The sequence below is a fragment of the Hemitrygon akajei genome, chromosome 15, assembly GCF_048418815.1.
Source record: "Hemitrygon akajei chromosome 15, sHemAka1.3, whole genome shotgun sequence".
In the NCBI taxonomy this organism is placed as follows: Eukaryota; Metazoa; Chordata; class Chondrichthyes; order Myliobatiformes; family Dasyatidae; genus Hemitrygon; species Hemitrygon akajei.
The window spans coordinates 46163589-46189325 of NC_133138.1; the positions used below are offsets into that span (position 1 = coordinate 46163589).

Here is a 25737-nt window from a genome sequence, read left to right on the forward strand (position 1 = left end):
AGGAACAGTGGTTCAGCACCGTCTGCTCGTGTGTGACAGTCTCCCGTTCTTCTCGCTACTGCCATCTGGTGGCAGGTGCAGGAGGCATGGATCCCATGGCGCCAAGTTTTGGGGCAGTTCTTGCCTTGCAGCCATCGGGTTTCTGGATGGGCTTCACTCACATCAGTGCTGAACGAGCTCCATAGCTGTGGGCTCACTGTCAGGGACTAAGCAGTTCACGTTTATGTTAGTCCTGACGAAGGGTCTCGGCCTGAAACGTCAACAGTGCTTCTCCTTATAGATGCTGCCTGGCCTGCTGTGTTCCACCAGCATTTTGTGTGTGTTGCACATTTATGTGTTTTAGTTTACTTTATTTTACTATTTACGCAATTTGTCCTCTTTTGCAAATTAGATATGTGGTGGTCTTGTTGTGTGTGTTTTAGTGAATTCTATTGTGTTTCCCTGTTTTGTGAGTGCCTGTAAGAACATAAATCTTGAGGTTGCATATATATACTTTGATAATAAATTTGAACTTTGGTAAAGTTAATTCTTGTCACCGTGCAATATGTACACATTACATTTTTAAACTCAAAAGCATGTAGTTCTGTTTGAAAATAAGGGAGAATGTTGGAATTACTAGGGCAGAACATTTTGCAGATAAAAGCCCATATTTAAATCTGTGTAACAAATTAACTCATTCAGATCTGCTATGATATTTTGAGCAAAATTGGTAATGTCTCAGCAATTGAAGAAAATTGTTGAGATTTCAGTGAGAATGAGATGGAACCAATGACCATTTTTTACCTTTTGATGTAAATTCCCTTCTACTAATTTTCATCTTTATTCTTTTTAACTTCAGCCAGCAAATGGTAGCTGCTCCCATCATCCAAAAGAACAAAATAGTCTCAGTACTTTTAGAACCAAAAATCAGTCACCAAAAGCAATTTGCTCTTTCATGTGCATTAGAATCCAGTGTCAAATTTCAAGCACACTGATGCCCAATGGTTTCCATCTATTAGGTCATCAAACAGTCCCATTGTTTGGAGCAATAGCTCCCAACAGGGACTATTGTTTCTAAGATTTATGCACTCTGGTGAAAGATCACACATTAAAGGTCACTCTTCTGGCATAAGTCTGTCACAGGATCATGGTTTATATGCCTATGGTTCATGGTATTTATGCACAATGCATCTTGTAAATGGTACCTGTGAGAAGACCGCACCTATCAGCCCCAAACAGAACTGGCACAGGTTCCTGCTTAATGCTCAATGTGTTTCATCATATCAAGAGCTACCGTCATTTCTTTTGGTAGTTTCATTTTCTCCACAGACGACAGAAGTTCTCCATTTACATTACAAATCTGGCAGCAAATTTGAGATTGTCATAAACAGCGGCATTGTCAGTTTATGAAACTTTAGGCCACCTCAAAAGTTCATGTGAAATGTGCATAAGCATTACTTTTCATAAAGACCTGGACAATTTCATAATCTTTTTAAGCAATTTTGGACAATTGATTAAAAAAGGTTGTGAATTCTCTGGAGACATTTTAAACCCCAGGAATGACTAGAGGATGGGTGGGTTCCCACTGAAAGTTAGCTCCAAAGCACCCTGATCTAGGTTGAAACAGGTGTGTTTGGTTTCATGCCACTGAACTACTCAATGATGGTAGAGTATTAACTTGTACAGTTCAGTGAGTACATGGTGCTGCAGTTAATGTCTTAAGGAGATGATAATAAGGTGTTTAAATTAATTTTTTTTACAAATTAAATTAAATCTCCAGCTAGAAAAATTGGCCAGGCAAATAAAGTGAGCTTCAGCCATAATTCATTTTGTTTAAACAAATGATACCTGACCTGAATAAAAACCCATTGAGCGGAGCTAGTCTCTCTGTTCCCTCTGGCAGATGTTTGGCAGAGAGTTCTTGTTGATACAGCTTTCTCGCAATCTTGAAGGCTTTCAAATTGATGAGATCACCTTGTCAGAGTAGTTCAACACACCAGAAAATAAAAAAATACCATTTATGGGAGTGATGTCTTAATTTAGAGCACCCAAAAAGTCCAGAACAGTCGTGTGTACAAGAAGGAACAGGCTCCATCTCCTCTTCCAGTTTTCCCATCCATTCCCTGGGAATATATCTGATTCTAATCTACTCACTGATGTTTAATATTTTCACCGAAACCAAAACGAAAACATATTTTGCCCACCACAGTCCCAAGGAGACAGTGGATTGCGTAGTGGGAGAGGGTTTAAAAGAAGCAAGTGGGAGCAGTCGGCATATTTTGCATGCCACAGTTCCTGAGAAGACATTGGATTGTGCATAATTACACATTTGGCAAAAGCAAACAAAAAGAAATTAGGTTTAAGCAGAGCCGCCATTTCTGTGAGTGGGCTGGTGCTGGAGTGGGGGAATTGAAGTAATTGAGTAATATTGTAAATATATTGTTCGATTAAGCATTTTTTGTTTACACAATTCATTATGGGTTATATATAAAAGCACACGAATGGCATACGTCATTACACCATCGTGTCATGTTTGTGCACCTCACTAGTGTAAAAATGAAAAGTACACATTTATCCTGGTCTCCCTGTGTTTTCCTTTTGATTAATTTCTGGAATTACAAAACATAATAGTAACAGTAAGTTTAAAAATGAACCAAAGTCGACTACTTACCAGTTGAAGCCCAGTGAGATGTTCAAGCTAAAAAAAAAGCACAGAACATTATTTATTTGGAAGGGGAGGAGAGACGTTCAAGTTTTTTTTAAAAAGCACAGCATGATTTTTTTCTTCAGAAGGGAGAAAGGAAAAACAGTTGAGGTAAAAAAAAGGGCAGGAAATAGATGAAATTCACAGATTTATAAACCAGGCCATAATATTAATAATTTTTTTAAAGCAAAAATGGCTGGCTACATCAGAAAGATAGATGGCTTTGGCTGCACAACAGATAACTGGATGATGTATATTAAACAAATTGAGCAGTATTGTAAAGCAAATGGAATAGCGAATAAGAAATGAGTGTTAGTTTTGCTGAGTATAATAGGTGTAAAAGTATACATTTGGCTTAGTGGTTTGACTACTCCAACCAACCCAGCCAAAATGAGCGCTGCTGATATTGTGAACATAATGCAAAAATGTTAAGAATTGGAAACATTCCTGGTTGCAGAACGCTTTAGGTTTCTTAAATGGAATCCAAGGGGAAGGGCGTCCAAATCAATGTACATAGCTAGTTCAGTTAAGGGGCTTAATGATGCACTGAGAGGTTGTTTAGTTTGAGAAATCTTAGAAGAAAGCATTCAAAAATAGCTCCAAACTGAAGCACAATTTACATTTAAAAGAGCAGTTGAAATCACTGTCTCAATGTCAACAACACACAGAGACGGAAATCAGTTGCAATCAGGAATGAAAGTCAGCATGGACAAAATTGCAAAGCAAAATTAGCCTGGCCAAACAAATTGTGTTATGGTTGTGGCAGGGGCTCTCATATACCAGACCACTTCAGATTTAAAAGCAAAACTTGCTGAAAATGCAATAGAGTAGGACACATGAGTAGTAGAGCATGTCAGGCAGACAAAAATAAATGGACTGCACAAGGAAGAGAAAAAGATAAAAAGTCAAGTTGTAGTTTCAAAAAACACTAATCTGCATGCTGTTGATGAAAAACGTAATGATGAGAGTGACACAGGACTGAGTAACCTTGAGATTTACAATGTGAAAACTAACAATATGGTTTACAGCAGAAGTGAATGGCAACTTAATTAAAATGGAATTGGACACTGGCTTGGCTGTATCAGTCATTCCACAAAATGAAGTTGCCCAGCATTTCAAACATTCTGAACTGAATCCTGCAGATATCCAACTAAGAACTTATACTGGAAAAAAGACAACTCCTGTGGGAATGGCATTTCAGTGAAATACAACCAACAAACCACATTGGGTTTGTATGTGGTCAAAACAGGAGGACAAGCATTGTGGCGCTGTAAGTACCGGAGACAAATACAACTTGATTGAAGATCCATCCATTGTTTGTATGCCACTTCTCCTGCAGAAGAGTCAACAAAGTCAATTAAAAAAGATACAGGATGATGTTACATAAGTGTTCAAGGATAGCATTGGAGAACTCAAACATATCATGGGTAATATAGTGTTAAATGAAAATGCCACACCCAAAGTCTGTCTGCTTTCTTATACCAGCCATGACAAATCAGCCAGTGAGCCTGATCACATGGATGTTGAAGAAACTCTGTCCAAGGTTGAGTGGAGTGCATGGACAATACCAGTGGTTTCAGTAGCCAAGAGGATGGGTCTGTTAGGATATGTAGTGATTTTAAGGTCACCACCAACCCAATACTGAAAGTGGATCAATACGCTCAGTCCAGGATAGAGAATATCTTAGCAAACCTTTCTGGAGGAAAACTCTTCAGCAAAGTGGACTTAGCTAAGGTCTACCTACAGATGGAGATGGAAGAAGAGTCCAAAGTGGTTCTCACCATAAACACTCACAAAGGGCTTTATCATCATAATAGGTTTATTTTTGGAGACCAGGTGCTACAAGGCTCTCTAGGAACCCAGTGCCATTTGGATGACACTACTGTTTTCGGTAAGGATGACAGTGTTAAAAAGATTAGAAGATTATAGGCTCAGGGCGTGACATAACAAGTGTGAATTCTGTAAACCAAGCATCACTTAAGTGTGGTCAAACCACTGATGCACAAGGAACAGACCATGTTAAGGAGTTGGAACTAGATGAACTCTGGAGGCTGAGGACTTGATAAACAAGACATTCAGAGAAATAGTTGACCATCAGGAGGGAGAAAAGGGGAAAGGGGATAGGTAACCAGTGCAGAGTACCTCTGTGGCCATTCCCCTCAACAACAGGTATACTGCTTTGGATAGTGTCTGGGGGGGAGGGGTGACCTAGCAGAGGAAAGCCACAGCAGGCACTGAATCTGACTCTGTGGCTCAGAAAGGAAGAGGAGAAGAGTTGAGCTATGGTGATAGGGGATTCATTAGTTAGAATGGAGGTTCTATGGGCGAGAATGAGATTTCTGAATGGTATGTTACCTGCAGTTTGCCGGGGCAGTGACATCTTGAAGCAAATCCACAGCATTCTTAAGTGGAAGGGTGAGCAGCCAGAGGTCGTGATCCACATCGGCACCAATGACATGGGTAGAATGGGTGACAACGTCCTGCAAAGTGAGTCCAGAGAATTAGATGTTAAATTAAAGGACAGCACGGGATTTAGGGTTGTGATCACAGAATTACTATCCATTGGGAGGCTAGAAGTAGGAAGATCATACAGTTTAACATGTGGCTAAGGTGTTGGTGTAGGAGGGAGGGCTTTGGATATTTTGGTCATTGAGCTCTCTTCCAGGGAAGATAGGACCTGTACAGAAGAAATAATTTGCACCTGAACTGGAGAGAGACTAATAAAGTTTACTAGTGCTGCACCAGGGGGTATAAACTAGCAGGGGAATGAGAACCAGAGTGCCAGAACAGATAGCGGAGTGATGGTGGAGGAAGATGTTGTTAAGCCTACATACAGAGTTGGGGATTAAAAGATTGAACATGGTGAGACTAATATTCTGAGCTGCATATATTTCAATGCAAGGAGCACCATAGGAAAGGCAGGCGAGCTTAGGGCATGGATCAGCACATAGAATTGTGACATTGTAGCCATTTGTGAGACTTGGTTACAGAAGGGGCAGCACCACAGCTCAATGTACCTAGGTTCCATTGATTTAGACGTGATTTAGAGATGGTTGGATTGAAGGGGGAGGGGTGTCATTAATAGTAAGGGAAAATGTCATGGCAGTGCTCAGTCAGGACAGACCGGGAAGTTCATCTTGTGAGGCTTTGTGGGTAAAACTGAGGAATAAGAAAGGTATGACCACATTAATGAGATTATATTGTAGACCATCCAACAGTCTGCATGATCTAGAGAAATAAATTTGTAGAAAGATCACAGACTGTTGCAAGAAACATAATGTTGTGATAGTAGCCAAAAGAGTTGGGGGAGATCTTAAATGGATTTTTGCATCTGTATTTACTAGGGAGATAGACACAGAGTCTATAGATGTGAGGCAATGCAGCAACAAAGTCATGGACCCCATACAGATTACAGAAGAGGAGGTGTTTGCTGTCTGCTCTACTCTCTGTATACACATGACTGTGTGGCTAGGCATAGCTCAAACACTATCTACAATTTTGCTGATGATACAACCATTGTTGGTAGAATCTCAGGTGTTGACGAGAGGGTGTACAGGAGTGAGATATGCCCACTAGTGGAATGGTGCTGCAGCAACAACCTAGCACTCAACGTCAGTAAGATGAAAGAGCTGATTGTGGACTTCAGGAAGGGTAAGATGAAGGAACACATACCAATCCTCACAGAGGGATCAGAAGTGGAGAGAGTGAGCAGCTTCAAGTACCTGGGTGTCAAGATCTCTGAGGATCTAACCTGGTCCCAACATACCGATGTAGTTATAAAGAAGGCAAGACAGTGGCTATACTTCATTAGGAGTTTGAAGAGATTTGGCATGTCAACAAATACACTCAAAAACTTTTACACATGTACTGTGGAGAGCATTCTGACGGGATGCATCACTGTCTGGTATGGAGGGGCTACTGCACAGGACCGAAATAAGCTACAGAAGGTTGTAAATCTAGTCAGCTCCATCTTGGGCACTAGCCTACAAAGTACCCAGGACATCTTTAGGGAGCGGTGTCTCAGAAAGTTAGCCTCCATTATTAAGGACCTCCAGCACCCAGGGCATGCCCTTTTCTCACTGTTACCATCAGGTAGGAGATACAGAAGCCTGGAGGCACACACTCAGCGATTTAGGAACAGCTTCTTCCCCTCCGCCATCCGATTCCTAAATGGACTTTGAACCTTTGGACACTACCTCACTTTTTTAATATACAGTATTTCTGTTTTTGCACATTTTTAGTAATCTATTCAATATACATAATTGATTTAGTAGTTTATTTATTTTGTTTTATTTATTATTATTTTCTCTCTCTGCTAGATTATGTATTGCATTGAACTGCTGCTGCTAAGTTAACAAATTTCACGTCACATGCCGGTGATAATGAACCTGACTCTGATGCCGATTCTTGAAGCAAATACGAGTGGATAAAGCCCCAGGGTATGACTGTGTGTTCCCTCAGACCCTATGGGATGCTAGTGCAGAAATTGCAATGGCCCTAGCAGAGATATCTAAACCTCCTTAGCCACAGGTGAGGTGTCAGAGGACTGGAGGATAGTTAATGCTGTTCCTTTGCTTAGGAAAGGCTCTAAGAATAAGCTAGGAAATTATAAGCCTGGCATCAGTAGTAGGAAGTTATTGGAAGGTATTCTAAGGGACCAGATATGCAAGTATTTGATAGACAAAGACTAATTAAAGATAGCCAACATTGCTTTGTATGTGATAAGTCGTGTCTAACCGATTTTATAGAGTTTTTTGAGGACGTTTTTGATGAGGGCAAGGCAGCGGATGTTGTCTACGTGGACTTTAGCAAAGCCTTTGACAAGGTCCTGCATGGGAGGTTGTTCAATAAGTTTAAATCACTTGGCTTTGAAGATGAGGTAGTAAACTGGATTAGACATTTGCTTATCAGAAGAAACCAGAGAGTGGTTGTAGATAGTTGCCCCTCTGACTGGAGGTCTGTGACTAGAGGAGTGCCACAGGGATTGGTTGCTGGATCTGTTGTCATCTGTCATCTACAGAAATCTGGATAGATAGAGAAGACTGGGTTTATACCAACATCTCTGGAGCATAGGAAGTTGCTCCCAGTCCTCGCAGATTCTCTGATTATCTGTTATGCAAATTCCAGCATACAGGCCATTGATTAAAGGAGTTAAACCAATTCAAGGGGAGATAAAGACCTGGCCAGAAAGAGCAATCTCAGCATTGCAGGAAAGTTTTGAAAGCACAGCCTGGAACGTGTTCAGGGAGGCGGCTACCTACAGCCAGCACATTAACATAGGGATTCCCAGAGACATTTTCAACTTCTCCCTGGAACAATCCCCTCAGGCTTCTGATATCCTGGTGCCCAAGAGGGTGACGGTAACCTGCCTCAACAAATGCTGTTCAGTGGCACCGACTTCCAACAATAATGAGGTGCATTGAGCGGCTGATTAGGGTTTGGATTAAATCCCATCTCCTGCTACATTGGACAATTTCCAGTTCACTTATCACCCAGATTGGTCCACTGATGTGACCTCAGCCTCTACCCTCCACTCCGTCCTGTCCCAGCTGGAAAACGCTGCCTGTTGTGCCAGGATGCTGTTTATCTACTTCAGCTCAGCGTTTATATGATCATCCCTCAGAAGCTGGAAGGTTAACTCGCTTCACTGGGTCTGAAAACGTCGCTCTGTAACTGGATCCTGTACTTCTTGACTGAAAGGCCACAGCTGGTCCATGTTGGCAGCAGCATCTCTAGCCCCATCATGCTGATCACTGGCTGTGTGCTGAGCCCACTGCTGTTCACACTGCTGACACATGACTACACTGCTAGATCCTGCTTAAACCGAACCATCATGTTTGCTGATGTCACAACAACGACAACAGGATGGCGCACAGGGAGGAGGGAGAGTGGATGGTAGAATGGAGCGAGCACAACAACTTGAGTCTCAACATGGACAAGACCAAAGGGGTGACGGTGGACTTTAGACAGGTACAAGCTGACCATTCCTCACTGCGTATACACAGCTCTTCCATGGAGAAACTTAGAAGTACCAAGTTTCTGGGGTGTATATAACAGAAAATCTCACCTGGTCCCTCAACACCACCTCCTTGATCAAGAAAGCACAAGTAGCATCTCCACTTCTTGAGGGGATTAGGGTGAATGAGGGTCCCACCCGTTCTTATTAGTCTTCACAGGGGCACCACTGAGAGTGTCCTGACCAGCTGCCTCACCATCTACTGCAGCAGTTTCAAGGACTGCTGAGAGGATCATCGAGGTCTCTCTTCCACCCATCAGAGATATTTAGCAGGAGGGCTGCGTATGCAGGGCTCTTAGCATTGTTAATAATCCTTCCCATCCGTCCAACAATCTCTTTGACTCCCTACCATCGGGCAGGAGGTACCACAGTATTAGGATAACAACATTTAGGATGGGAAACAGGCTGTAAGATGACTAAATTATCTAACCCCATCCAGGTTTCATTACGCATGAAGTGCCAGTAGCACTTTACTGTTTACTTTTTAACGTGTGTTGTAAATGCACCTTATTATTTGTTAATTTGTGATAATATTTTATGTGTTATGCATGTGTCCAGAGGAATGTTGTTTTGTTGGTATACATGTGTACAATTGAATCACAATAAACTGAATTTAAACTTGAACTGGAGCTTTCTTGTTCAACCTCACCTTTCAGGTATCAGCAATTTTTCCTTCAGGCACCTATAATTTGCAGTTTATTAGCTCCTGAATCACCTGATTCAAGATTGCAGTCCTGATAAAGGGTCTTGGCCCAAAACATCAACTCTTAAATCTTTTCCATAGATGCTGCCTAGCCTGCTGAGTTCCTCCAGCATTTTGTGTGTGTTGTCTTGAATTGCCTGGTCACTTTCATCACAACAGTCTTGGTATTTTTTGTAGAAAAGTCAACAATTGTTTCTTAGGTGCTAATTACATTGGATTTCAGGGCAGTTCAGATGCTGAGGATAGTCTGTTGGTAAGGAATCATCAGTTTGCATGTGAGGTGTGGCCCTAGCTGCTTGCTTGTTGAAAACTCTGCACGTACAGATCTCACTGAAGGGTGGGTAGATCCTCGGGATGCATGGCCTTTCTTTGTTCATCTCAAGGGAGCAGAAAGTAAACTAAGGTTGTCTTCCAGTAAGATGGTGCTAAGTTGAGTAATGCCAACTTTCAAATCACTTTACCCATAACTGTTCAGCAGTCCTAATATTGCGGAGATTCTCTAGGCTATTGAGAATATTCTTAATTGGACATATTTTCTTGCTTACGCTTTAACATGGTTTTATAGCATTCTAAGCGAATCTACAAATATACTCTTTAATTTTCCAAGAGTATGAAACTAAAACAAAATGATACACATTGAGTGAAATGTGAAACTTCTTCATTCTACATTGTATGCAGTCATTGTGTATAATTGGTCTCCGAGGGAGCCGGGATAAAGAAGCCAAAGCCAAGATTCATTCAAAAACTGTCAGGAGTTGGTGAGAAATTCTCCCACATTTGCTGTTTCAGTGATAAGGTAGTGGCAAATTAGAATGGTATTTTCCCGATTTTGCTGAATATACTATCAAAGTTTTCAACCATTCAGAACAACATTTCTTCATTCCTTTCCACAGTAAATTATACAGAAATGCATAGAACACATAGCACAATGATTGCTCATTCAGCCTATTAGATCTATTTTGAGCACTTGTGCTCTGCATTACTTTGTTACTTTGCCGACAGCAGCTCAGTATTTCAATAGGTCTAATCTTTTCCTTGTATTTTATCTAAGTTATTTTATTTAAATTACTCACAAATATATCAACACTCTTGCTTTCTCCATTCCACGCAATTGTAAGTTTTGCATTTTCATTCATTGCTCATAAGTTCTTTCAAAGCTCGCTGAATCAGGAATGAGGTTGTAGGCAGGTTTAGGGGTATTTGGGTAACAAATAACAAGTCAGTTGTAGCATTTAAAGAGGTCATTGCTTCTTTGATGCCTTCAAACTTGCTAACAATGAGGAAAATTGCTTTAGAGACTCAACTAGTATTAAGTAGTTAGAAGTTCTGTTGTTACATACCATTTGAGTATAAATACATGGAACATTTTTCAAATTTAACTAATGCTACCAGGAGATCACTGACTTCCAGCTAATACCAAGTTCAAAACTACTTGTATTTAGGTGAAACATTAAGTGGAAACCATGTGCTCTCTTACATACAGTAGATGGAAACATCTCATTAGCACTGTGCCCTTGCAAGTTTCACAGCCAACGTGTAACTGCTAACAAATAGAACATAGAAGACTCCAGCACGGGAACAAGCCCTTTGACCGACAATGCTGCTTCAGATCAGTTAAATTGGTAATCAGATGGCTAACTAATCTCTTCTGCCAACACAAAGGCCATATCATTCCATTTTCCTCATATTTGGGTGCCTATCTAAACATCTTCCAGAAGTCCCTAATGTATTAGCATCTACTACCATCCCAGGTAGTGCATTCTAGGTGCTTACCACTCTCTGTGTAAAAAAAACTTGTCCTTCACATCAACTTTGAAATTATCCCTACTTATCTTAAGTGCATGCCCTCTAGTATTAGACCCTGGAAAAGGATGCTGTCTGTCTACTCTGTATGTCTTATAAACCTCTACCAGATCTCCCCTCAGCTTCCACCGTTTCAGAGAAAACAACCCAAGTTTGTCCAACTACAGCACATGCCCTCTAATCCAAGCAGCATCTTGGTAAACCTCCTCTGCGCCCTCTCCAAAGCCTCAACAATAATGGTGTGACTAGAACTGTATTCAATACACTGGATGTGATCTAACTAGAGTTTATAAAGCTGCAACATAACTTCCTGACTTTTGAACCTCAATCCCTTAACTAATAAAGGCAAGCATTACACATTCTTTCGTAACCACCCTGTCAACCTGTGTAGCCACTTTCAGGGAGTTTGAATTTCAAAGGTATACAGTATTTAATGTCAGAGAAATGTATACAATATACATCCTGAAATTATTCTTCTTCACAACCATCCACAAAAACAGAAGAGTGCCCCCAAAGAATGAATGACAGTTGAATGTTAGAACCTCAAAGCTCCCACCCCAGCTCCCCCCACCCAGGCATAAACAGCAGCAAAGTGACAATACCCCCCCACCCCCATCAGCAAAAAAAGCATCGGTGCCCCCACCAAGCACTCAAGTGTGCAGGAAGGCATCAATAAAGACACAGACCCCAAAGACTACTCGTTCACCCGGTAATTCGACATACCACATTCTTTCTCTCTCTCTCTCTCTCTCTCCCCCCCCCCCCCTCCCTCCCCCCCTCTCTCTCCCTCTCCCTAAAAAGGGGAAAAAGTGGTGTCCACATTTCACAGTGAGAGGGAAGACATAATATGCAATTCTCTGACTTATGATGTTAAAAGTCTGTTGCATCGCTTTTTCCAAGCTCTGTGCTCGAAGAACTCGGGTTTCTGGGCATACAGCCAGCAGCCAGATTGCTGCTTTGAATCTTCCGTGTCCTCCCACGGCACACCGATTTCCTGTGGAGGCACCGACCTCGAGTCCGCCCGCATCTAGAGCCACAAAATCCTGGAACCCTGAAGGCATGCTGGTCTTCTAGGCCGCGTCCTTGGTATATCAAATAGCGGCCAGTCGTGAGATCCCAAGAGCAGGTTCCATTCCTGCAAAGAACCGAAGTCAGCATCTAACTCCAGGTCAGGGTCTTCAAAAGAACTCTGTAAGGGAAAAATAGAGATATTAAAGATGGAAATAGAGCTGTTTCTGAAGATGCAAGCAAAGGAGTCGCTGTTAGGCGCTATCATCTAAGCACCCATCACTTTGGACCCCAAGATCCCTCTGCTCATCAACACTGTTCAGGTCTTCATATTTGGCCGTGTTAAACTCCATCTGTCATTTCTCCACCCATATATGAAATTGATCTATATCCCACCATATTCTTTGCCAGTCTTCTACACCATCCATAATACCACCAACCTTTGCATCATCTGCAAACTTAGTAACACAGCCACCTGTATCTTCATCCAGCAGTGATGTATTTATTGAATCAAATTATCTGTTCTTTGGATAATGCTCTGTTCTAATTGGTTGCTGTACTGCATGTAATACTTCTTACACTGCCCCAATTGACTTATAAGGACATGGAAGATGGGATGTAAATGCAGGCCTCTTAAGTCCTCAATATGTTCATATTGTCAAATTACAACAGGAGTCTCTGAAGCATCATTCGTGGAGAATCTGGGGAATTGATAGTAGCCATCTCTGTTAGTCTTGGAGGATTTTAATAGTGATATGAAAAAGCAAGTACAGAAAAAAAAAACCAAACCACATTTTCAGAAAGGTAAGTAGATAGATTCTAGTTTGATTAGGCTGCCTAAAATCCTTAAGATCTTCTAAATTGGTTTTGGTGTAAGTTTAAAGTGTGTCTTTGGACATTAATCAAGACCAAAGATGTGGATGCCCCAACTGCCCCAAAACCTGAGGGTAAAACCCCTAAATATGTTTGAAGAAACTGAATAGCAGGCACTGCTATGCTTCCCAGTGATGAGTTTATGAGTGAATTGGCCCTGGTGTGAGTTGGGATACAGGCTATCTGATTTAAATCGATGTACAGTAGAATCTGTAAAGCCAGCCTGGAGTTTTATAAAATAGTCAAGGCCAGATCAAACAAAGGTATGACCTGTACTGCTGCTTTTATAAGATGCTCACAGGGTGATGTAAATTTCACAAGGGCAAATGATCACAAATTGAATGAACCAAAAATTATGATACTGGAATTAAGTTTAATGTGGACTAATAGTACATGGCTTATGTAAGAAAATTTAGTACATTAATACTACTCAAGTATTGAGGAATATCTACAGAAATCCCCTGTGAATTTTAAGTGTGCTTTAAGAATTTTATCTAAATTTAAACGTAGATCACCGAAATGAAATGAACTACCCTGTTAGCTGGAAGCATTCTTTCTTGGTCACCGCTCAAATAGTGGGTATTGGCAGCTAACCTCACCATGGAAAATATATAGGGAAATGATCTAGCTTTTGAAGGTGGCTACAGTATAACCTTACTTTCATGAGGTTACTCATAGCTAACTACTGTATATCGAATAAGGCTTAAGAACTTCAAATTCAAAGCTTTGCGGACTGCAAACCCAATACCATCACAGAACCCCCACGGCCTTTTTCAAGAAGAATCCACTAAATTATTTTCCTATTTTTGCTGCTTGATTAATGTTACTATTTTTGGCCTTAAAATCATATTTGTCTGCGCCTTATCATAGAGTCAAGGTGCATAAATATTTTTTATCCGTCCCAGTTGAATCTGGTGGTATTGACACTGGTAATCCTCCTACTCAAACAGTGATTATCATTTGAAACTTTCTGCAATCTTTAAGGAGCCAAGTGATCTTGAAATTGATTGGAAAACTACATGTTTGCAATAATGTTGAGTTTTATTAATTCAAGCATTTGGAAAAGGATTCACAGATGCTTAAGCATAACAGATAATTAGAATTCTGACAATAAGTAGAACGCTTTATATTTCTTCATCGTGATGGAAATTGCTTTTGAGTTATTCCTTCATTCTGCTTTCTCAGCTTCAACAATTGGATTGACATTTCCCTTAGAGTGGAATTTATTTTACTTAACAGAGTACTCGTCAAAACTTTCAATTTCAGACTCCAAAATAATAACATTGCATTAGAAAAATCACTTCTATCTTTATTACATCTTTGCCCTTTTTCAGGTTATGGGTTTGACCTATTGCCTACAGAATGATAATTTACATTCCAATATGCTCTACGCTTCTCATGTGCAGAGAATATAATGGTATTGATATTCAATTCTTAAGGTAATCTCTGCTCCTTTCACATAGGAGAATCTTTCTTTTGTTCTGTACCAGAATGAGACAATATTTCAAAGACTGCTCCTTATGATAGGAGTAGAGGATACGGAAAATAGTTGGTAAACTGTTTGCTATCCCTTTGGTGCTGATATGTAGATGGGTTTTGAATTGGGCAGCCCAGGGTTTGGTATACTTTACTGCCTGTTGTGCCACTGGTGTTTAGGGAAACAAGGATGTTCCTCCACCTCTGAGGTATTCGGGTGTCAGTAATTTCCTTTTGGTTTTCACTACTGTCAGTCATGCAAGTCCTGAGTGGAGACCTAGGAATACCGTCACATCTAGATGTAGAAGGATTCTTCATTATGTTACAATTCTGTTTTACTGGTCAGGGTTGGTAGCCCTGAGCTGAACCCCCAAATCTGGAGGACCAATAGAGCACTCTTAGTCTGTCCTCTGCCCTTTGACCTGTTTGGCCAAAGGTAGCCCTACCAAAAGCCAAAGCATAAAGCCCTGACTCCAGCCAACATGGCTCTATGGGTCATTGAGGCACTCAGCCTTCAAACCATGACAAGGTTGTGGATCTCTTGGAGGAGGGTTTGGTATGAAAAAGTCCTATCACCTAACATGATCCTGTATAGCACTGAGCCATCATGGACAGATTTTCTTCTGCTAGAACTACCAATGATATGTCCCTGAAGGGCATTTTTCCTCTTTTTGGTTTCAAAAAGAGATTGTACCACTGCTGTACCTCTGATGCTGATCAGCCATAATCTACAGTGTCTCCAGGAGCACCTTGTTGGATTCAGTTGTGAAACTACAGATTTCTAGTCTAGAAACTTTTTCTTAATTTATTCATTTATGGGATGCGTGCATTGCCAACTAAGGCAGCATTTGTTGCCCAACCCTAGATGCCCTTGAGAAGGTGATGAGCTGCCTTCTTGAACAGCTGCAGTCCCCGAGGTGTAGGTACACCCACAGTGCTATTAAGGAGGGAATTCCATGATTTTGACCCAGTGACAATGAAGGAACGGTGATATGTTTCCAAGTCAGGATGATGAGTGAATTGGAGGGGGATTTCCAAGTGGTGATGCTCCCAGGTGTCTGCTGTTCTCGTTCTTCTAGATGGTAGTGGTCGTGGGTTTGGAATGTGCTGCCTTAGGAAATTTAGTGTGTTGTTGCAGTGCATCTTGTAGATAGTACACGCTGCTGCACTGTTCATTGATGGTGGAGGGATTGGATGCTTGTGGAAGGGGTACCAATCAAGTGGGCTGCCTTGTACTGGATAGTGTCAAGGTACTTGAGTGTTGATGGAGCTGCACTCATCCAGGTGAGTGGCGAGTGTTCCATTACACTCCTGACTTGAGCCTTGTGGACAGGCTTTGGGGAGTTAGACACCACAGGATTCCTAGCCTTTGACCTTCTCGGGTAGCCACGGTGTTTATATGGCCAGACCAGTTCAGTTTCCTGTCGATGTCAACTCACGTAGGCTTATTAGCTGAGGCCTGATTATGAAAATGATTTGAGTTTTAACCACTTCTACCAAGCATTTGGGCAACTCATCCTAATTGCCTACTGCACAATGAATGTAATCACATATTCTGATCCTTCTGATCTAGACACCTGCCATCCCTTCTCCCTGCAGTTTACTTGAAACATACTCCCTCTCAGCCTATCCTGGTTCCAAAGCCTAAACCAGCATTTTTCTTTCTCATGATCACAGTAGTGTTTATCAAGTTGAAAAAACACAGTAGTATTGATAGCAGACATCAGAAATGTAGATGCTTTTTAAAAAAAAATCAATGGAAACATTGAAAAAATGAATGACTTATATGTGAACAGAAATACTTTTAAAAGTTGTTATTACAATAGAGATAACACTGCCATGGGTCACATTGAAGTCCTAAAATGAAAAAATGAACAATGAAATCACGCTCTGAATGATTTCTTCCTCCAAGTATTCACCAAGGAAGTCTTGACCAACATGCCTTCTTCAAACAAAGCAATGCAACTTTAACCAGTTGGTGACTTGCTGGAGATAAATGACTCAGAGAAGTTAATAGAACTCAAATGAGTCCTCAGGGAAACACTACTTCAGTGTTGCAAGATACTAGGAGCATAGCTCTTGAAGCCGTGACAATTGTGATGCTAGGAGTTCACCTTTTTTCAGATTTATGGGGCATTGCTGGTTTCCTTAATGCATTAGATACAGTTCAAAGAAGGCTGACTGCACAGATATCCAAAATGGATGAGTTGTTCTGTAAAGAACAATTGGACAAGCTAAGCTTGTATTGACCAGAGGTTAGAAAAGTGAAAGGGGACTTGGTTGAAACATTTCAGCATCTAGGGAGATGTTACATTGTAAGTGTTTGGAAAATATTTCCTCCTGTGGAAGAATCTAGAACCAGGAATTTCCTTAGTAGTTTTTCTACTTTCAGAAGGTAGTGAGTCTTTGAAATTGTCTACCCCAAGGGTTGTGGAAGCAGAGCCTATGAATATTTTTTAAGGAGGGAGTAAATAGATACTTGGTTGGGGGCATTAGACTATTGGTGGAGATGTGCATGCAGAACTAAGGTAACCATCAGATCAGCCATTGCTCATTAAATGGCAGAGCAGGCATGAAGGATAAAATGTTCTGCTCCCTATTTTACGCTATATGCTCATGAATTCTAATTAATTTGTGTAAGCAATGATTGTTAAACAATTCAAAATAAAACTGCTATGCAAAATGATGTCAACATTCAGCTTGAAGTTTCAATTTAATAATTTCTGAATCACTGCACACATTTTGAACTTTTGTACTTATTTTATGAGAAAAGTTGTTTCCTCGTTTTATCTTGGGCAGTAATCAAAGAACATTTAGTTACAACTGGAAAGCTGGAAGGAAGAGAAGCAGAGGCAGACAGAGAATGAAAATGATAGATGGATTACGTCACGGTTAGAAACAGGGGAGGCAACAACTACAATTCGGAGGGTCAGGGACCATGATGGATGGAGAGACATGATCACCTACACCAAACGGCAAGGCACCTGAAATAGTAATCATATCAATTCCCTTAACAATTGTTCCTTTATTTCTGTTATTTTTTTGGAATTATAAATTGTTCTTTGACCTTCACTAAACTCTTCTTGAAGGACAGTACTTAATGGTGAGGTAGGAAGTCAAAGAAAGCCTTTTACTTCCTTGGGAACAGTTGTCAAGATATTTAGGATTCCTGCATAAAATTCAATACTTCACTTTCAGTTTCATTATTCACATTTCAAACTATTTTTCTAGAAGTTTCTTTTTAAGTTATTAATTTCTAAACTTCTGAGCTTTCTTCAGTATCATTTTTAAATGCAACAAATGCCTAAAGCTAGTTAATTCTTGTGCATTTGTCACTCCCCACTAATCTCCCTCCTAGCTCAAATCCCTGTAAGAAACAGAAAAACTATACCATCCCATTCGCCTCAGCCCTTCCCTCCATTCAAGGGCCCAAAGAGTCATTTCAGGTGAGGGGTCATCTATTGTATCCAGTGCTTCTGATGTGGCCTCCTGTACATTGGTGAGACCCGATGTACATTGGAGGACCACTTTGTTGAGCACCTCCACTCCATCTGCCAAAAGCGGAACTTCCCGGTGGCCGAGAATATTTAATATCTATCCCCATTCCCGTCCCGTCATGTTGGTCCATGGCCTCCTCTTTTGCCACAATAGGCCACTCTCAGGGTGGAGGAGCAACACCTCATATTCCATCTAGATGGTCTCCAACCTGAGGCATTAACATCGATTTCTCCTTCCGGTAACTTTTCCCTCCCCCTGCCTTCTTATTGTATTCCCCACTGCAGCCTCTTATCTCTTCTCCTCATCTACCCATCACCTGCCCCTGATGCCCCTCCTTCACTTTCTCCATGGTCCACTGACCTCTCCTATCTGATTCTATCTTCAGCCCTTCCCTTTCCCACCCATATGGCTTCACTTATCACCTTCTAGCTCATCTCTCCTTTTCTTCCCCCCACCTTTTCATTCTGGCCTCTTCGCTCTCAGCCCAAAATGTCAACTGTTTATTTATCTCCATAGCTGCTGCCTGTCCTGCTGAGCTCCTCCAGCATTTTGTGTGTTGCACTAGTTAACACTTCTCCTGTGCAAAGGCAGTAATTGTAGTTCTGGAGATTTTCAGAAATTTCTACCTTAAATGTAGCCTATCTTTAAGGGCTGTCTTTGTCAGTCACAGCGTTAAGAGGGGGAATTAGATGAGAAGCTAGTCCCTCAAACCAAAGTTGATATCAATCCATTAGTGAGCAGATGGAGGAATTTTAGGGAAGCAACAATAAGACATCTAAAATGGAATTGCTAAGCTATCCTTAACTGTCTTCCTCTTTAAATGTTCAGTGTTTGAGAGAATCAGCCAATAATGGATCTATTATAGCCATGGGGCAAACCAGCATCAGTCATATCCTCCCTGTTGAATACTTATAGGAAGCAGTCGTTCAGAAAATGCACATACATCTCTTGCACTACAGCGATTTGGGAAATGGAAATTTGCCCCTACAGAATTCACAAATCACTAGCCGATAATTTGAGATATGGAATAAAATTTGCTCTCAGAGAATTTATGTGAATAAAAGTAAATAAAGCACAATTTTATTTCAGCGTGTTTCCTGGAGCATGTGTGGATGATGTCGCTCTGCATTATGAAAAATCACAATATGGACCACTTTCTAGGAATTCAGCCCACTTCATAAAGCAGAATTGCTTGTGCATTTAGTGTTCATTCTCAATGTCACACCAATTTTATCTTTATGATTATAGTGCCATACAGCATATGCAAATGTTGAGCAAAACAACAGACAAGTTCAGCAGCTCTTTCCAACATGTGTTTTCTCAATGAAAAGCTCATTTTTGTGTCATTATCCAACCACTAGAATTAAACAATAGAATTAGAAGAATTAATGTCTCCTATAGTTACCTTCAGGGTGTTATACATCTCTACACAACCTGTTCTTTCTTACTGTAATACCATCCCTTGTACATTCAGCATAACACACAAAATTAAATGCAGGAAGTCTACATATTAGACATGCTGCCTAATTCCAGTGTGATGTGCTACATCCAGTCAGTATTTGCCCATTTAAAGACCAGCAACCTCGTGTAGGACACGACCTGGACAATGGCAACATTTTTTAATGCTGCAGCTTTCCTATGTTGGTGACTAATGTATTGGCATACCTTTACTACTCCACACAGGAGGAAAATTGTGTTCCAGCAGTAGACTCCGTCCCCTGCTCAGATATGAGCAGCCCAGGATTTAGGACTGATCGGCTACCAAGACAGAATTCCTTTCTCCCTTATAAAGAAGTCCAGGTTTAGCGATCTTCGTGAAACCACCAAGTAACTGTCTTCTAATAAATTATCTAAAATAACTGGGCCCAGACACATGCACTCTTATGACTCAAACTTGTTTTTATTTTACCTGTGCACAATGAGAACAGCATGGCCCATGTCGCCCACACTGTTCTGAAGCCACAGCTGGCTTATCAGTTTTGAATATTGACCATTTGGTAAATAGTACTGCTTATGTTTGAATTCCTTACTTGCAAGATCAATCACCATTCATGATAGAGATGTTAAAAGTCAATCAAAACTTCTAGCTAACAGCTGATATTTTGAAGCAATTGATCCTTAATTGTTGGGTGTGTTTCACATCCTTCTGTTATTTGCCTTGTATGTCTCTGGCACCATCTGTTGTGTAAAGGGAAGCAGTGGTTTCGGAAGACCTTTCTAGAAAAGTCTCACTTAAGAGGCTTGAGTACACAAAACCACAGTCACCCTGGCCTTACCTGTCTGCAACGGGCATTACTGGCTCCTGTGGTCTCACTTCAAAGGCCGCCCTTGTCTGGGTTTGACTACACACCACCACAGTAATTCTCACCTGGATACTGTCTTTTCTCCTTGCCTTACTGTTACTTCCACACTAGTTCTCACCTTCAGTAGCGCACCACAGAAAAATCTTGTCAGTTCTAAACGTGCAAAGATGGACAAAAAAAAATGTTGCTGTAGTAAAATTTAGTCCAATACATTTTCCTAATAGTGTTAATGCTGGTTATTTCTTAGTATTGTAAACATACAAATGTAGCAATCACTAAAAAAAAGTTTAACTAGTTTAATCAGTCTTAGAATAGTGAGATAATAACTTTGAAATGGTTATTGATGTAAACTACAAGAAAAATTACAATGTCACCTTTGCTATATAGATATAAATTACAGGATTTTTATTATCTTAGTTACAATTTTCCAACAGCAAGCCACAATAAATATATTTATGCCAGACAAGAACTGATGTGACCTAGTAATAGATATTCACTGTCCATGTCCGGGGGCCTTTTTGCCAAGTTCAGCTTTCTAACATAGCAGCTGTGGACTTCTAGAGATCTAAGAGTTGTTTTGAGTAAGTTAAACTTCCAGCCAATATTCTTTTTTCTGCTTCTTGTCATAAATAGGAGCCGGTCTTCGGTTCTTAATGTAACCTATAAGCAATAATGAGTCTGAAGTTAAAAGGACAGCTTTACAAACAAACGGTACTGTCTATAGAGCAGAGGATGCTGGCCTCCAGCACCTGGGCTGACTACCCAATAGGTTTATTTATTGATTGATTGACTGATTGAGATACAGCGTTGAATAGGCCCTTCCGGCCCTTCGAGCTGTGCTGCCCAGCAACCCCTGATTTAACTTTAGACTAATCACAGGACAATTTACAATGACTAAATAACCTACAATCCAGTACGTCTTTGGACTGGGGGAGAAAACCACAGCACCCAGAGGAAACCTACCGGATCACTGGGAGAACATACAAACTCCTTACAAGCAACACCAGGAATTGAACCCAGGTTGCTGGTACTATAAAACGTCGTGCTAACCGCTACACTACCATGTGCAGTGTAAGACAATGGTGTTATGCACATTGGGCTTGTATCAAATCAGACAAGGCTGGCTAAGTTATTTAATTAAAGGAAGCTTGCAAACCAAATTGATACTATCACATAGCACATCAAATAGCTGATCTACTAATGGAAGATTTGTATACTCAGAGAGTCAGCCCTCACAGCATTAATTGTGTGTATCTTGGAACTCTGTATCCAGAAGCTTTTAGACCACTTATGTTGAAAAGGTATCTTAAGTAATATCACGTGTGAAGACACCCAAGTGCCAAAAAAGATAGTAAAAGAGCAGTTAGGCTTTTTAGAAATGGTTAAGAAACAACAAAAGCAATGACAGAAAGACAAGGTGAACTAGAATCCATTCCTCTGCCTGTGTTTTCTGCAACAGACAACTTGTTCATCTGCACACCAGTTCGTATGCCTTTTTAGCTTATAGGAATCGTACCTGTGGTTTGGAAAACCTTTGTGTTTTAGAAACTGATTGTCATTTCTAATCTTAGAAATTCTCTGTGCTTTTTAAATGCACAATGAGTTCTGCCTGAATTTAAATGTGTATCACTAAAATTAACTTTGTTTGCTGTAAGTTAACCCTCCTTGGTATGGAGGGGAAGGGGACTCACAACTCATTGTGGTTATTGATAACTAAATTCGCCATGGAGGATAAATGGAAGTGATTTAGTCTTTGAAGAGTAGGTAACTACAATATAATCTCCTTTTATAGTGAGGGTACCCATAGCTATCTATATCCATTTGGGCTGCAGATCTTCATTTGAGTTTAAAAGTCAGCAAGCCCAATACAATCACAACCTGAGAGCACTGGAACAGTGTTTCCATTTCTTACAAAACTTGGCATATAAATAGAACATAGGAAATTATTTATTGGGCAGTTTTGGCGCCCTTAGAAAACAAATTAAAAATAGTGATAGGTTTTTAAGAAATGAGAAAGATCATTTTGGAAGATTTGCATTTGGATTTTTATCTCAATAATTGTTAATACTGTTATGCCAATTACACCACTGTAGATAACACTAATAAGTTTGGAGGTATAAACTAACTTTGGGACTTATTTAGTCACCCAATGAGATTAAAGGTCAGATTAATATATTTGTTGTAACTAATTGCTGTTGAGGATGTTATAAAGATTGTGACTATTATGTTTCTTGCTTAAAAAGCAAGAGAGACCATATCAGTTGTTACATTTTGAATAAAACTGATAGCTTATGTCACAAATAATACTTTTTAATAAGTTTAACAACTTAATATATTGTCATTATGAAACTTATCATATGCGTACTCTTTGATTTACAAATAGAAAATGATTTGGTAAGAACATTTTCATAAATCAAAAGGAGCGGGTGAAATGCGCCGTAGGTTTTCTGGTACAGCGTCTGGAAGGTCAAGCAAGAAGTAAGTTCCTTAATCAAGGACGTGTAACCAGATTATCTCTAAATTGAAAAAAAAGATCTGTTTCATCTTCCTTCTTTGAGGAAGTGTCAGCTGCAGCTGGGCCTCCTTTATGAGTTCTCTGGGATGAGCCATGAAGACTATAAATTATATCTACCTTCTTTATCTCCTTGAAACATTATTTTTATTACTCTATTATGCCACAATCTAATGTGCTCGATTCCATGAATTTTAATAAATTCAAATTTCTAAAGGCTTTTGCTCTATTTTTATGACATTAAATAAAGGACAAAGGCATCATTTTTCAGATGCTAAATATCTGAAATAAATGCAAAAAAAAGCTTGAAAGGTTAGATTTTATCTATCAAGACGCAAACAATGGAATCACCCGTTCAAACCAATGATCTTTCGTTAAACTCGCATATTTAGCTCCAAACAAAATGCACAAATGTATTTAACATTCCTGTTCAAATTTTCTTGACTTTAACTGAAGCCTTATTCAGTTCATTCCTTGTTTGTAATTCCATCTTTGTGTTTGTTCTCCTCATGCTTGTTTCAGTCTCTCAGCTGAAATTGAACAATTTCATTCACACAAATACTAAAATATGCATGTCTTACATACATTTAAGTAGCTTTTAACTGCCTACAATTTAATGTCGACTCTAGCTATGTGATGCCTTGTGGATGTGATGATTCATTCTCTGTAATCTGTAACAAAATCCAAATGGCTGAGATGATTATCTTGAGTATAAATCCAACCTTTCTCAACTCAGTCCTAGAATTTGGTTTGTCTGTCTATATTTGGATCATTCTTTTAATGACATTCAGAGCTAAATCTGGGATAGCCCAAACTAAGCATAAGTGAGCAAGTTATTAATGACTAAACCTCAATAGACTGCAACCAAACTATCTGCTGAATGAACTCAGCAGGTCAAGCAGTTGAGGGAAGATGAGAAGAACATCCAGAAGGATCATACACTCAGCCCTTCTGGTTCTAAGTGTTTGCCACTGTTTCATCTTGTTAAATTTTAAATACAAACAGCCCTTCCTTTGACTGGTTTTATATGGGAACTTTATTTGAAGTTAACCCAATGGAGTTAAAATCACCTGTGATTATATCTGCCATTTTGTGGTTTAATGATCTTGTCATAAACTAGTTTCATTTTCAGAACCAGGAGATTATTACCGGTAGGAAAAGTGTAAGGCTAATTATTCTTGATATTTATTCCATCAGCAGTCCATAACACCAATACAAATCAAGTTTGTCATATTTTTGGCTAATATTCACATTGCCTGAAGACAGCTTTTACATGTTTATCTAAGTCTTTGCAGACCATTGTTTCTGATTCAGAAGAATATTTACACATCACAATCACTGGAGAAATATTTTATCACTTAAGCTAATACTTAAGAAAACTTCATTCTCCTAAATTGATCTGAAAATAACAAATAAATTAGTTGTGGTTAATGATTTTACATTGTTTTAATTGGGAATAATTTAAATGCTAATTACAGTGCTTAAAATTAATTTCACAAAACTTGCTGTGAGGAGCATTTCAGGTAATTTCAAAACAATTCTCAAAGTACCTGTAAAACTTGACTTAAAGGAGCAATAAATATTCACATCTGCTATTAGTTTTGCACAATTTTCTGACTAATGTTCCAAGAAGCATGCCATTTTCCTTAATAAGTTAATGCAAATTATTTCAAATTTTATAGTTGTATAATAAACTTTTAAGTTGTTCCTTACATATTAAATAGACCCTTCATTTTGGTTTAAAAAAGGATGAAGTTAGGTATGACAAAGAAGATTCAGCATTTGATTATTTAAAGTTCATTTCACCTATATAGCTTCTATTCATTTCTTGTTCTTTTCTTATCCTTCAGAGGGGATCAAAGCTAGAGCTGAAGGAAAAGATGCGAATCATTCAACTCTGAAAGGTAACCTGAAGTAAATGTAAACTCTGTGCGTTAGAAATGCTTCAGTGCACATTTTCACAAATGTAGGTGAGAAGAATTCATCAGTTTATTGTGCGGATGGGCCAGGCTCCAACATTCTTCAGTGTATAGCATGTAAAGCATTACGTGGTAGAAATGCAATCCCACTCAAAGGCCTTTATTATACAATTTCTAACCAAGGAAAGCTGGAGTTTCAGCAATCGGTTCTTCAGCATTTTTTGCATACATGGAGTACTCTAGCTGAGGACAGCTTTAGAAAGCTCACTTCTTTGATCTTGTATTCTGTGTTAATAAAGAATAGTACCCTTTTATCATCAAATAATTCACATGGTGTGCTACCTTTGTTACGAACCCCGTAACTGGGTTACTTACCAGCAAAGATAGAGACGTCCGTTGGAGTCTGGTGATACTATTTTTAACAGTATTTATTAGTAAAAATACACAAAAATAATATCAATGCAAATATACAGATAATATACGTCGTTAATACTAAACCTAAAAGTGCGGGTATAATAATAATCAATAAGAAACAAGCTCTATCGTTGTCTAGGGGATAATGAATTGTCCGATGGAAATACAAAGTTCGCTGCAGTTCACACAGGCTGCCGTTGTTCGTTTGTCGCTGTGTTGCAATAGTTGGAGAGAGAGAGAGAGAAAGAGAAAAACTTGCCGACTTTCCTTTATGATTTCGATCCGTCAGGTGTCTCGTTGCTGTGGCCGTTCAAGTATGACCTCTCCTTTAGCTAAACCGTTCTTCCGTGATGAGCCCGCCACCCAGGCAAGGGAGGACACACACGAGCTCCCACCGGCTTTCGCTATAAAATGCTGTCACTGGATTTCTAGCGTTTCTCCTGGTGTGTCTAAAGGGGTTGTTCCCCAGACCCCTCTTTTATCCTCACTCACAGGGTCTCAGATGTCAATCAGGTTGGGATGATGCAAT

The 25737-nt window shown here is 39.8% G+C and overlaps 1 protein-coding gene across 1 annotated transcript in view; it reads left to right on the forward strand.

The window, feature by feature from the left end:
- Window positions 1-25737, forward strand: part of LOC140739308 (testican-1-like) — a 463661-nt gene that overhangs the window by 398672 nt on the left and 39252 nt on the right. The window contains exon 7 of the mRNA XM_073067476.1: window positions 24726-24779. Within this exon, the coding sequence (XP_072923577.1) occupies window positions 24726-24779 (54 nt within the window). The remainder of the gene's footprint in view (window positions 1-24725; window positions 24780-25737) is intronic.